The sequence below is a fragment of the Tachysurus fulvidraco genome, chromosome 17 (genome assembly GCF_022655615.1).
Source record: "Tachysurus fulvidraco isolate hzauxx_2018 chromosome 17, HZAU_PFXX_2.0, whole genome shotgun sequence".
Classification (NCBI taxonomy): Eukaryota; Metazoa; Chordata; class Actinopteri; order Siluriformes; family Bagridae; genus Tachysurus; species Tachysurus fulvidraco.
This window is the reverse complement of record NC_062534.1, coordinates 19,225,633-19,240,837: the sequence shown is the minus strand read 5'-3', so window position 1 is coordinate 19,240,837 and position 15,205 is coordinate 19,225,633. Positions and strand designations below refer to the sequence as shown.

Here is a 15,205-nt window from a genome sequence, read left to right as displayed (position 1 = left end):
TATAAATAGAATCAAGTATACTCTATCAACAGTCTGTACGAGGCTGTAAATGTGTGAACCTTGATTTCTGAATGAAGCGGATCCGAATCGGATTAATCAAACGCTCCAAAAAGCAAAACCGTTCATAAGAGTCAAATCGGCAAAGTGATTCATAATGAAGGTCGCCTAGAGATTGCATGCATCTAAACTCCGACTATTATATTTAAGGAAAAACATAAAGCTTATAAAATGTATGTGAAATACTCCACTTTATTGTTGTGTAGTTTACATTTCTATAACTGTCATTTAAACCGTTCAGAATTCCCAGAAGAAAATGTAATAATAATAATAATAATAATAATAATAATAATAATAATAATAATAATGATAGCATGTCTCGTACATTGAAATTTAAAGGACACTACACAAGGGGTTGTCCATTAATGAGCCCATTACTGTTTTATTAGCATATTTATTGACATTTATATTTTTGTAATCATTAAAATTGGGATCCATTAAAGTGACCAGACAATTCCGCTTGGTACTACAGTAAATAAATAATAATTATATACAACAGTTTAATATGGTTAATAGTTGCTTAAGACATAAAGTGTGAACAGCCCCCCCGTGTGGACAAAACACATACACGCAAGTAATAATGACCATCAACAGATAAACATTCTTCCTAGTAAAATACATTTTGTGAATCTCATCACGAGGTCAGAAAAGTCTAACTTCTCATGATCTGCACTAAGAGAATTGACCTTTTCACATATAGCAGGGTGGCTTACACTGACCATAATTCAGTAACAAATGTTATTTTGTTCCTAGAAATCGATTGTGCTTGAAAATTTGCAATCAATACATTTCAAGACATTTTTCCTCCTTGTTTTTGTACTTTTAACATTTCAGAACCGGAACTAGCAAAAAAAAAACAAACAATAAAATGGAGGTGTAAAAATTAGCATTTTATCTGTTATTCATTGCAGTCAATAGGTACAAGGTTCAAACAAGATGTAAAATGGCTTCTGACTGCATGGTTTCATTGTTTCTATTTTTTCAGCCAACAAACATATTGTAACCATTAAATACCTAACAAGATTACAAAACATCACACGAATCATGTCATCATCACAGAGTGTACAGTTCAACTTGAAATTACTTCAATTCTTGATGATCTTGTTAATCTCCAAACTGTCTGATATGGATGCTGGCCAAACACTATTGGTAATACGGTCTATATCGGGCCTGTTCTGGGTGGTGTCGTCTAGACATCTGGCCCTGAGGAGGTCCCTGTATGCGAGGAGGGTGAGGGACATGTGGCGCAGGCCACAAGCCTGGGCTCAGGGCTCCCGACTGGTTAAAAGGTGGGCTCAGGGTGCCCTGGTCCTGGGTCAGAGTATTATGGTTAAAGTGATGACGTGGTGGAGCACTAACAGGTGGTGCACCATGCTGAGGGAGAGATGCAGACAGTGGGTGGTTCAGAAACGGTGGCATCTGGCTTATGATATGTCCAGGTGGAGGGGTGATGGGAGGTGGTGCAGTGGACATTGGTGGTGCCTGGTTGTAGATCATGTGAGGAACCCCTGTGGCTTGCATTGGGTGGCTGAGTGGAGGTGGTGGTGGAGGTGGAGGACCGTAATGTTGCTGCTGACATGGAGGCATGATGTGGTGAGGGTGGGACACCACCGGCTGGCCTGGGTGGTGATGAGGAGGCAGACCTGGGGGAGTCTGTGGAAGGGGTTCACGTGGAGATTGAATGGAGTTGCTCGAGTCATCCTGGATGGGCACGGTGATGAGGTTGCTATGTTTACGTGTAGTCACAGTGGCTATGCGAAATGTCTCCGGTGGCAGGGCCCGGGACGAGGGCCCCAGATCAGAAGGAGAGGGTGATGCAGTGGGAGGCTGGCCAAAGGGGTCATGACCCTGCAAAGGTGGCTGGATCAGGGGGTGGGCCTTGGGTAGGTGAAGGGCCGGGGGCAGGCGGAAACGGTCCGGTGGGTCTGAGGTCAGGTTCGGAGTCAGAGCTGGGTTTGGGTGCGTAGGCTCAGTCCGTGAGACTCCAGGTTTGCCCGCTCTCATGTGACGGTGGTTGATATGGGCCTGTAGGTCTCGCTGTGAGAGGTAGGTACGCTTGCAACCCTGCACGATGCTGCACATATAGAGGGATCCGCGTTGGCACTGCTCAATGCGCTGGACTGGATCAGTGCAGCTATACAGGGACAAACTGAACTTAGAATTTAGTATAGGAAGTGGAGACAGGACACAATCATGCAGTTCATAAAGCTTATACTTAAACCTGCTTGTATTTTGCAATACTTTAAAAAAAAACTCCCTAATCAGCAAATTAAAAGCAGAACAGCATAAACTCCACAGGAGAAAATATATCATGATATTAGCAATGTTTGTCACAGACATGAAGATCAAACAAGACAAAAAATCTTATTATTTACATGACATTTTAATTCATTATTATATTTTCAATTGACTGTGATATTGGAGAGATACAAATGAATTAATCAGTCAGGTAGAAATGTTGACACAAACACAGAACTATTAGTTTTTCTCAATTATGATATACTTTGAAGTGAATATAAGCCCGATAATGAACACTGTAAAAGAAAATGTTAATTATGACTAAATACTATTTGGTTGAATAATAAGGATAAAATACATAAACATCTGAGGTTATTATTCATTACCATGCAGCCGTAGATACAGGGATTGCTTCAGTATACAAACTGTCAATGGCAGCAAGCTTGTTTAGAAAATTAAACTAAATCTGTAAAGGAACTTACCCAGGACAGGTCTTATCACTTTTCTTCTCATAGAGAACTGCGCAGTCATAGCAAAACACATGTTTACAGGGAATCTGTTTAAAGATGAGAGAGAAACCACATAAAATATCTTGCTTCTGACATCTATACAATATCAGTTTGCACTCATACCCCAAAATGAAGTGTTGCCTGTGAGTTCTTGTAACTGTACTGGATTGTAAAAATTAAACTGGATCGGTCATATGATCAGGAACTGTTCAGAAAATCATAGGTTAAATAAATGTATATAAAGCTGGAAGATTATGGCAGATATACATAAGAACAAGTGCTAAATAAAGGTCTTGCTAAAGTAAATAAAGAAATAACTCCTCAAAATTTGTACTTATTAACATTATTCTGTATATATTCATTTGACTTATGAAATGCAAGACAACTACTGTGTTGAGATGAGTCAGGAAACAGGATATTTAATCAAACAGTTGAAATAGCTATAAATACTGTTTTCCAATCAACACCCGAGAGCGTTCAAGTCAAGTAGCTTTTATTGTCATTTCAACCATATAGAGCTGTTTAAGTGGTGCTACATAAAAGAACACAGAGCTACATAGAACAACAAAGAGCTAAGGACTGAAAGTAAGTTGTCCTAGCCACATAAAGTGCAATATGTGCAGCCAGAGCAGATAGACAAAAAAAAAACACTACAAAAAAAAAAAAAAAAAAAAAAAACAAGATGGTGCCGACCAGTGTGCATTCTGTATGTTGTACAAAACATTATGCAAAGGTATTGGGTCATAAACATTGTGTAGAGGATTGTAAACATATTGTAAACACATCTACAGATCTACCAGCTCCAGTTGGACTCTATGATACCAAGAGAAGATTTGTTTGACTGTGTATTTGTAATCACACCCTCTAGTGTCACCCATATGAGGATGGGTTCCCCTTTGAGTCTGGTTCCTCTCAAGGTTTCTTCCTTACCAATTTAAGGGAGTTTTTGCCACTGCTGCCTGAGTCACCTCAGAGTTGCTCATTATGGATAAATACATATACATACATACATACATACATACATACATACATACATACATACATAAACACTGAACTATATACTGTATATCTTGAATTTTTACTATATTAATTCTCTATATTTCTCTTTATGTTTACCTTCTGTTCTATGTTTATGTTCTGTAAAGCTGCTTTGAGACAAAACCCATTGTAAAAAGCGCCATACAAATAAACTTGAATTGAATTTAATTGAATCTACATTCTGTTAAGGCAGCAGTTGGGTGAGGTATTGAAATATGGTGTGCAAAAGAACAATTTTAATGAATGTGCAAACAGCGATTGAGTGAATTTGAGAGTGCATGTGTGTGTGTGTGTGTGTGTGTGTGTGTGTGTGTGTGTGTGTGTGTGTGTGTGTGTGTGTGTGTGTGTGTGTCTGTATTCGTTCGGTAACAGTTCAGTTCTGAGTGTTGAGAAGCCTGATGGCTTGACGGAAGAAACTGTTGCACAATCTGTTTGTGAGGGCCCAAATGCAATAGTACCTTTTCCCAGATGGCAGGGAGGGTGAAGCGTGTGTGTGAGGAGTGTGTGGGGTCCACAATGCTGTCCTTACCATTCGTCCATATATCTTTATGGGCAGGCCGCATTTGTCACAGAAGTGTACTGGAGTGTCATCTTTCTCTCCAACCAGGTTGAGCTGTAAAAAAGAAACAGATCCATAAACCTGCCAACAGATACTTTTCAATCTGAAAGCAACAAGAACTATCTTGTACATTTTCATGTTTAAAGCCATTACCTTATAGTCCCAGAAATATGGGTGCGGAAATCTCCGCTGTTTCCCAAAAGCATCTCCAGCTTTGCACTCAAACCTCTCTTCCTTCTTACATATAAATGTTTCTAAAACCGAAAGAGTTTGATATTAACACTAAACATTTTTCAGTTATTACAACCTAAAATAGAAAACTTTTGATCTCCATTTAACATGTGCCATTTAGGGAAAAATATTGCTTTCATTTAAACCATCCTGTATCAAAAACCCAGACATTCATTGATTCCTTCCAACAACCAAATCAATTTCTTTTTTCATGTTTATTCATTCTTATGCATGAATAACTCTCACCTTGGTCACTTAGAGCATTGGAGGGCACTCTGGCTGTGGGCTGCTGTGCCCGGCCAGGAGGCTTGCTTCTGATAGTCTGCTTGGACAGTAACTTGATTGGGATCCGGCGACGAACATCCAGCCCTCCAAGAGCCCCTGAACCATCAGTTCCTTGAAGGTCATTGTCTACTACACAGATGGATAAACATGTCCAAATCAGACACATGTTCCACAAACAGGTTATCTAGTATATTTAAACAAGCTTGGTTAATTTCTTTTCCACAAAGGAGGCTAACAATATGTTGGATTCAGTAACTATAGCAACACAAGCTTTTAGACTGTTCAATATCTGGATAATGTTGATGCTTAAATTAAGTTAGCTTGATCAACTGGATTTGACAAGGTTCATGTAATTGCATATTTATTATTATATTACAATAATGTTTAGCCCAGCTACCATGAACAACAGAACATTTTATTCATTAAGTTTATTACGTGATTCAGAAAAATGTTGATAGCCAAGTTGTTAAAAAAATGTATTCAAATTCCAATCATCACACATATCAGCAATCAAAGTTGTCTGTAAATTTTCAGATATGTTTGTAAATAGTCTACTTGTCAACAGTCACCAATGTCAACAACAACGTCAACAACAACGTCAACAAAAACAGCATCATCAACAACAACATCATCATCATCATCAACAACAACAAAAACATCATCATCAACATCAACATCAACAACATCATCATCACGACCATCATCATCATCAACATCACCATCATCATCAACATCACCATCATCATCACCACCATCATCATAATCATCATCAACAACAACAACAACAACAACAACAACAACAACAACAACAACAACAACATTAGCTCTACAGGCAGTTAGCTGGAGCTCAAAGTGCGACGTAATACATAAATTACCAAATTAAAACAAAACCCTATCTTCAGAGGGGCTCCATCAGTCAACGCTGCCATGTTTAAAGAGATGATATTAATAAAATGTCACACACAAGACACTGATTTACTCAAACAGCTTAACACTTACCATTTTGGTCCATGTCTCGCGCTCTGCATTCTGGGACGCCCTCTGAGCTCTAAGAGTGGGCGGGGCTACCGGTTGGACCATGCATCAGATCATCAAGGCGCATGTATTACGCATAACCGTCAAACGATTGTTTGGTATATGCGGTTGTTGTCTTTGAATTAAAGATAACTATTATGTCTTTGTTACTAAATTCATATACCTGTCATACGGTATAGGTATACTCCTATAATAAGACACACACCCTGTTTCATTATGCACGTCTTTTGACAGAAAACTTAATGCCAGTGTACATGGTTACACATTAATGCAAGCTGATATTTCATGCGTGAGAAAGTGGACTTGAGCTCAAACCAATTTAACTCCATTTACTTGACTGCACACAGTGTTCATCTGATATTTGTCTGTGTTTTTATAAAACACAAGACAAATACCCTTTTAAAACATGGGCATATGTTAACTGGCATTATTATAAACAGCAGAAAGAATCATTGGTGCCCCCCTGCCTACTCCCGAGGACTTGTACCATACAAGAACCAGAAACTGGGCAGGAAAAATCACTACTGACCCTTCACACCCTGGACACAACCACTTTCAGCTCCTCCTTTCTCTCAGGCGATACAGAGCTTTGTTTACCAAAACTGCCAATTTCCCCAGACAATCACCCTGATTAACAACTCACCATAATTATATTCCCTGCTTCATATCTATAAGTGCTGCATTATCAGACCTGTCAGTTATCACATCATCCGTATACGTCACACACACTACTCCTGATATTGCACAAAAAGCATAGTATTGCACAATACTGTTATTTGCACTACCATGCACTTCTCACACTTTATGTACATAACTGATCAGTCATATATTCTGTATTCATATTTAATACTCATACTGTCAATATTGTATCACATCGTCTGTATTGTCTTGTATAGTCCAAGCTAAATGTATAGTATAGTGTTATTTATGTCTGTACTTCTGAGAGTCACAAACAGCTGGAACCAAATTCCTTGTGCGTGTCAACACACTTGGCCTATAAACCCGATTCTAATTCTGAAGTTTTAAACCATAAACAATGTGTAGTATATCTGGGATTTTTTTAAATTCAAAATGTTACATTTATTATTTATAGATTATTAGTTTTTACATATTGATTTTTGAAAGTCACTGATTTTCATTGATAATCAGCCCTTCTAGAGAAATAGAGTTATTTAGTTCACTAGCTGTGGTAACGACAGCAAGTTATCATCACCAACAACACTGGTAATAACAAGAAAAGTCCTCCAAAACAAACTGTTAATAATTTGTGACGTTATTATGAAGAACATTTTTATCTTTAATAAGCTTGATATAGAACTGGGTTTCTGTATTTTTCTGTCATCCTCATTCCTTATACTGTTTGTAACTTTGTTTTGCAAATTCATTTTTGTTACATTAAAAAGGACAACCTAAAGTTTTATCCACAATTACTATACTATTAATATACAACAGACCTTGATTTAGGAAATTGTACACCCTGTTTGTTAAAAGTGGATCATTGTTGTTTTAAAATAACGAAGGGTTTCAAATAACCAATCTGCTTTACTTATAAAAGTGATTCAGTGATTCAGAAGTCTACAGTGTCCTGCCTCAATGACTATCGTCCCATTGCACTCACACCCATAGTTATGAAGTGCTTCGAGAAGCTCTACCACCCTCACTGGACCCCCTACAGTTCGCGTATCGTCCAAACTGCTCCACAGACGATGCCATTACCACAGCCCTCCACTTAGACCTCACCCATCTCTACAATAAAGACACTTATGTATGAATGCTGTTCATATACTTTAGTTCAGCATTCAATGCAATCATCCCTCAGCACCTGATTGGGAAGCTGAGCCTGCTGGGACTAAACACCTCCCTCTGCAACTGGATCCTGGACTTCCTGACTGGGAGACCTCAGTCAGTCCGGATCGGGAACTGCATCTCCAGCACCACCACACTGAACACTGGAGCTCCTCAAGGCTGCGTGCTCAGTCCACTGCTGTTCACTCTGCTGACTCACGACTGTGCAGCAATGCACAGATCGAATCATATTATTAAGTTCGCCGATGACACGACCGTGGTGGGTCTCATCAACAAGAACGACGAGTCAGCATACAGGGAGGAGGTGCAACAAATAACTGCCCAGTGTAGAGCCAACAACCTTTCTCTGAATGTGGACAAAACTAAAGAGATGGTTGTGGACTTCAGGAGACCACAGAGTGAACACTCTCCACTGAACATCGACGGATCATCTGTAGAGATCGTCAAGAGCACCAAATTTCTTGGTGTTCATCTAGCGGAGAACCTCACCTGGTCACTCAACACCAGCGCCATCCCCAAGAAAGCCCAGCAGTGTAGCTACTTCCTCCGAAGGCTGAGAAAGGCACACACACACACACACACACACACACACACCCCCCCATCCTGACCATGTTCTACAGAGGGACCATTGAGAGCATCCTGAGCAGCTGCATCACTGTCTGGTTTGGGAAATGTACGATCTCAGATCACAAAACCCTGCAGCGGATAGTGAGGACAGCGGAGAAGGGTCTCTCTTCCCTCTATCATGGACACTTACACCACACGCTGCATCCGCGAAGCCAACAGCATTGTCGATGACCCCACACACCCCTCACACACTCTTCACCCTCCTGCCCTCTGGAAAAAGGTACCGAAGCATTCGGGCCCTCATGACCAGACTGTGTAACATTTTCTTCCCACAAGCCATCAGACTTCTCAATAACTGAACTGTACTATACTGAGCACAACATACACACACATCATCTGTATGGACTGCATAGACCTTCACAAAACACACACAGTTTTGCACACTTTTCTGCTGTTTTTGCACATACTGTCCAACATTTCAGCTGTTTTTGCACATATTGTACAATATCTCAGCCATTACGTACATACTATACAATATTTAAGTAATTTGCTGTTTTTTGCACAACTCTATATACTATCCAAAGTGTTCATTCTAATGTGTCTGCACGAAATATTGTTTGAACATTCAGTATTTACACTGGTCGGTCGGCGCTGTTTCTGTTACTGTTAATTGTCTTTTGTGTATTGCATTTTTTGTACTTTTTGTATTGTCTTGTAACTTTATGTCTGCACTGTTTTTTGTCCTGCACTTTCTTGTTTGTCTTGTCATGCACTGTTTGCACCAGGTTGCACAGTTGCACTTTATGTGGCTAAGACTACTTACATGTCCTTAGCCCTGTCTTTGTTTTATGTAGCATCTTGATCCTGGAGAAACGTTGTCTCATTTCACTGTGTACGGCAACAGCTATATATGGTTGAAATGACAATAAAAGCTTCTTGACTTGACTCTAATCACTACAGATATATTTTCTGAATATGATCCAGCTGTTCAAATTGCATAATTTGAACCTCCCACACCGATGATATTGATATCTCATCAAACATGAAACTATTACAATGTATTATGGGATTTTCTGAAGCACACTGAATATTGTCCATTATACCAAATTAAGTGCACTATATAAGGAATTAGATGAAGTCTTAAACACTCTCATAGTGGCCAAATAGTATACAGTAAAGCATAGAGAGAATTGGGGATGAAAACAGGATTTAAGAACATATAACTGATTTATTCCAAACACTGTAATTTCTTTAATATTTACAATAAAGCTTCTGAAATTTGTCTTTAACAAAGGATAGACAAAGCAAACAATCAGCAAGTAATATTTCAATTCAAGTACATATACATGAAAATAATCTGACAGTCAGAATATTAAACAGTTAATTTCCCTGTAATCAAATCTACAAGTGGCAACGCAATACAAAAAAACATGTTGAGTCATGCTGATTTATTACAATGGGCTTAAAAACTTAAAGTTTTCGTTGAAAATCACTGTTGCTTGAACTTTATATTATAGCGAAATAACAGAGGTATTTGCTTTAGAAATTAACCCAAAAGAGATTTGGAACATATTTACATTTTAAAATCTGACTTTAAACTTAAAAAAAAATCTTTCTTGCTCATGTTGAAAATGTTTTAAAAAAAATCTGGAACTACACTGAAAAACGAACCAATTTAACCACTGAGCTTTTAAACACCAGATCTTTTGCAATCTCAAAACTTTTCAATCAATTTCTCAAACAGGACAATTAATTTTTCTCTGTTCTTCTCATGGGGCGTGTCTAGAGTGCAGTCAATAGAGTTTTTGCCTTGGTTCTCGGCTTTCAGTGTCTCTCTGTCTCTCACAAGTGCCGCCTTGTCCCTCTCTAATGCTGCCCTGTCTTTCTCCAGCCGGGCTCTGTCCTGTTCCAGTGAAGCTCTGTCTCTGTCTACGGCGGCTCTGTCCTTCTCCAACTGCGCCCGGTCTCTCTGCAGTGCCAGCTTCTCACGGTCAGCCAGATCCTTCTCTCTCTCTAATACCAGCCTTTCTCTATCCAATTCTTCTAGCTCCTTTTCGAGAAACTGTCGTTCTTGGGCTAATCTGGCCCGCTCACTGTCCAGGCCTGGAAGCATTGTCGGCTTCTCCTCTCCCAGAAGTCTCTCCTGGCTTAGAACAGTTGGTCCCGAGTCTCCGACCCGTGTTATACTGTCATCGTCCACCAGTAGCTCTAATACATCACTTCCTACTTTCACCTGGCATATCCTCTTGCTGGACTGTGGGCCACAGTCATCGTCGCCTGCTGATGAAGTCATTGAGTGAAAGCTGTCATCAAGAGAAAACTCATCCTTTAATGCTTCGTCCAGGAGTTTAAACCATCTCCACTGAGAGGATTTTGAGACCACCTCCATTCCAGGAGGAGGATATTTTATTTCCTTGAGCAATATAAGAAGAGATGGATAATCAGTTTATTTGTTTTCTCATGTGACTCAGCAATTTTTAAATAATCAATTTGAATAAGCACTAGACCAACCTTGTATTTCAGCTTCAGGTTTTCCCATTTCTTGGCAATCTGCTCAACTGTTACCTTGTCATCCAAACCCAACTCCCTAATAATTGCGCTGGAGGAAATAATAATAATTTAGAAATAAATAAAATATCTAACCTTAATTGAACACTAATTACAGCAATTCCAGCTGCTAATAAATTACCTCCAAGCTGCCTTGGCTGCATTTCTTTTCCTGGTAAACAGCAATGCGTTTGTTGTCCGCAACCGTATCAGATTTTTTGTGTCCTCGTCGGTCACTACACAGGACAAAAGAAATAGGCTAGTTAGCTAGCTAGATCACTCAAATAGCGCTGCTGTTGTTGAGCTACAACTGAAATATATCAAATTAATCCAAGTTTAACAAGCTACACGTTTAACGTCCACTTACGTTTATATGTAAATTCAGAGCTGGCCATTTCTTATCATATATAGATGTTAAATTCTACAGATAAGTAGACTAGAGCTAGGGCTCTTGAAAAGAAGTGTCCTTCGGCGCGCGGTTCTTCCTGTAGAACAAAATGGCGCCGACCCCTAACTCCGCCTCCACAGAGCTAGTGCACTAGCATAGTCCTGCCTTAGCAGGTAGCAAACAAGTGGGAACCACGCACATATCAAACTCTGGGATTTCTGTTTTTAATAACTTTTAAATGACGATTTAAAAACAAAATGTTAGAAACATCGAGGCTTCGTCATCATTTTGAATGATGTCCTGATTTCTTTCCACAAAACTCGATTTTACTTAATTGTTTGAAAGCGATGTAAAAAAAAAAACAACAACAACAAAAGAAACCCCAACAACTCGTACCCAGGAAGTTAAAAACTTGAATAAGCTTTTAATAATAAATTATACTAAAATAAATATAGGTAAGAAGTACAGAATTTTTTATCAAATAAGAAAATATAAGCGCATTTACTAAAGTATCCACAACACTAAGATAGATAGATAGATAGATAGAACTTTATTGTACAGCATGTAACATATATAATGTGTGTGTGTGTAAAAATATGCACAGCATGTAATATATATATATATATATATATATATATATATATATATATATATATATATATATATATGTATGTATGTATGTATGTATGTATGTAAACAAATGTACAGTGAATAAATATAAAGGATATAGCAGTGCAGTAAATGGTTCTAAGGCTATGGCATTAAAAAAAATGTGCAGACACTATTTTAAAGGAACAAGAAGTAGAAGGTTATAAGAACAGATGGCATAGAAGCCTTTATTATCACCACATATAAATTACAGCACAGTGGAATTATTTTCTTCACATACACCAACTGAAGAGGTTGGGGTCACAGTGCAGGGGCAGCTATGATACAGCACCCCTGGAGCAGGGAGGGTTTCTCAAGAGCCCAGCAGTGGCAGCTTGGCCATATATGCCATATATATATGCCATATATATATATATATATGGCATTTAGCAGACACCCTTATCCAGAGTGACTTACAACTGAGCGTTAGGGCCTTGCTCAGGGGCCCAGCAGTGGCAGCTTAGTGGACCTGGGGTTCAAACCCATGACCTTCCGATCAGTAGCCCAACACCTTAACCACTGAGCTACCACATCCCCATATATCTATATATATATCTATATATATCTATATATCTATATATATCTATAATAATGTACAGTAGGGTATATATAGATACACATAAATATGTGCAGATGTACAGTATGTAAGGCACAATATGTGTAGAGGATGAGTATTGTATGTATAATTGTACAAAAGTTATATACAGTAATTTTATAATTAAAATTATAATTAATTTTATCATTAAAACACTGTAAAATTACTGTATATAACTTTTGTACAATTATACATACAATACTCATCCTTTAATGTGTTGTAGTGTGATATTTAGGAGATAAAAGGTGAATGGAAGTCATCATGTTTTAACAATAACCTTAGCATGTTGCACAGTTGGAATACATTTACATTTTGTTTTGTGTTCAATGTTTTATTGGTATTAAAGTATTTCCTTGGAGTATTGATATTACAAAGTACATGTACATTTTCAACCATGTTCTACATGTTCCAGTTTGACAACACCTCTACACACAAAGTGATGTTCATGAAGACAAGTGTGGATTAACTCTAGTGTCCTGCACAGAGTCCTGACCTCAGCCCCAATGAACACCATTATTCATTGAACGCTAGGTCGAAGTGCTAATATAAAGAATTTGATGAGTTTGATTACACCAGAACACTCTTTCATTTCTGATTCTGTTTGTTCAGAAGCTGTTAATTAATTTTGTACCACAGTAGCTTTGTTGTGATTTGGATAGCTGACTGTGTACCAGAGCTTCTTGTCCGACAACAATGCTTGACCTCACTGGCCATTGCCACTCTCAAAAATTTATGGGAAAGCCTTCCCTGAAGAGTAAAAGTTATTGTAACTGGTGACTAAATCTGAAATGAGATGTTCAAAAAGCACATATCGGGTGATGGTCGGCTATAGAGGACCATACAGTGTTCCACCAGAATATGGCCACAAGAATGTGTCTTTTACAACTATAATAAATACTATTAAAGGTCTAATAAAGTTCTGCAATCTCCACAATAACCAGACAGTGTCTTATTAAACTTTACAGTTGTAGAAAAGATATTCTGAATTAATTAATTAATTAATTTCACTATATCTCTCTGAATACAGAAAGCAATGCCAGATTGTGTTTCACGTATTTTGAGCAGTCTTTAAAATTAAAGCCTTTTTTTTTTTCAGTTTAACTGATCAGTGGGTCAAACTAATTAAGCCACTTGACCCTATCATGTGCATCTACCTTTAAAAAATAATAGATTGGAACTTTTACTTGAGTTTAGAAAAAATATTTTTTTTATATAAAAAAGAGTGTTTTCTTCTTCTATTACCACACTATTTTGTCTGTGTTAGTCCATTAAAAAAGAATATAGGTTATTTTGTTCCAGGATGTGAATACTGTATGTGTGTCTTAATGTTTATGCTTGTCAAATTTATGGTAGGAATGTTAGGCAAGAATGGCTTTATAATTTACATTTTGTTACAGAAAATTAAACTGAATCCATTATCTATAGAAATGCCACAATAAACTCATGTATCTCATTATCATGGTGTCATTAATTCTGAGGGAGTGTGCTACAGAAAGCTATGAACACCCTTAGACTTACTTGGTATTCCTAGTCTGTCTGAGTAAAGAAAATAAAGATAAGCAACTATGCACAATAATATAGCGAATACTGCTTTGGTGTTATAGTGTCTATGTAATCTATTCCTGTGCAGGTGTGTGGAGATATATTTGTAATCCTCTCATGTATGTTTCATGTGTTTTATGTTTTTGTGTCTTTACTAAGTCTGTAATGTGAGTACATACTGTGAATGTTAGCATTTGTGCATGTATTTAATACCATTTGACACCATATGGTTTTGCCAGAGTGCAAAAACACCTAGGCATGGGCGTCGCTGTGGCTTGACATCACTAGTCGTCACCATGGTGAGCAGCTATGGGAGGGTGATGTCTGAATCTGAGAACTCAATTGTCCTTGTTCATCCTTTCCAAAAGGGACCTTGGGGAGTACAAATGTGAGAATAACTGAAATGGAAAAAGAAGACAGAGTGTAAAAGTTACATATTGTTCCCTGGTGCCGTAGCCATGCCAGATTTGGTTCTGTTGCTTTGGTATTTGTTTAAAACAGTGGAAGGTGATTGAATACAGAACTGCCTCATGGATCTGAAGGTGTAGGTGAGCAAAGACTTTAGCCCCCATAGCTCACAGAGCCAGGATCAGAATCATCAGATGAGCTGTTGCCACACTGCTGCCAAGCAGATCGGCAGCACTATTTATAGCTAATCCTGTTTAAGCGAGGTCATGCTCTCTACCATCCGTAAGACAGAGCAGTGGAGTTAAGCATGTTGCATGTGTGTGACAGAGGACAGCGGTGGAGCACCACATCAGCTTCAGCTTCCACTCCCAACCATGAACTTATGTACATGTATAAAGTGTGTCAAAAACACACAAAACAAAATATTTTCAAGAATCCAGACTGGACAAAGTACATTGAAAATGCCTTAAATCAAAATAGGAATGTAAATGAAATTTACGTCTATAGGTCATGTATGAATAATATAGAAGTCATATTGTGCTACCATTTGAAAATAATATAGATACAGAACATATATTAAAATAAGCAATAGACCCACATAATTACCTCCTATTCTGGATGCATGGAAAATCCTAGTTGTATTGTATGATGTGCACATAAGAAGATTTGGGGATTACCATGCTATGTTAGACCAGACATGAACTTTGATATCAGCAATCCAAAATAAACTCTCCTGTGATTATGATTCACCG

At 38.2% G+C, this 15,205-nt stretch overlaps 2 protein-coding genes across 3 annotated transcripts; both read right to left on the bottom strand.

Annotated features, from left to right (window-relative positions):
* Positions 1-231: 231 nt before the first annotated feature.
* On the bottom strand, positions 232-6,044 carry LOC113635579 (E3 ubiquitin-protein ligase Hakai). 2 transcript variants are annotated; one of them, XM_047802652.1, is made up of 6 exons: positions 5,917-6,044; positions 4,879-5,046; positions 4,555-4,655; positions 4,372-4,455; positions 2,778-2,851; positions 232-2,206 (listed from the first exon to the last, which is right to left on the bottom strand). In XM_047802652.1, the coding sequence occupies exons 1-6, from the start codon at positions 5,927-5,929 to the stop codon at positions 1,201-1,203; spliced, it is 1,446 nt and encodes a 481-aa protein (XP_047658608.1). In that variant the 5' UTR covers positions 5,930-6,044; the 3' UTR covers positions 232-1,200. The 2 variants fall into 2 exon arrangements, with proteins under 2 accessions (XP_047658608.1, XP_026990890.2); XM_027135089.2 differs by having other exon boundaries at positions 232-2,191.
* A 3,489-nt stretch (positions 6,045-9,533) lies between these two features.
* On the bottom strand, positions 9,534-11,497 carry zgc:171459 (uncharacterized protein LOC562056 homolog). The gene is made up of 4 exons (XM_027135151.2): positions 11,240-11,497; positions 11,015-11,108; positions 10,837-10,924; positions 9,534-10,738 (listed from the first exon to the last, which is right to left on the bottom strand). The coding sequence occupies exons 1-4, from the start codon at positions 11,265-11,267 to the stop codon at positions 10,040-10,042; spliced, it is 909 nt and encodes a 302-aa protein (XP_026990952.1). The 5' UTR covers positions 11,268-11,497; the 3' UTR covers positions 9,534-10,039.
* Between the last annotated feature and the right edge of the window lie 3,708 nt (positions 11,498-15,205).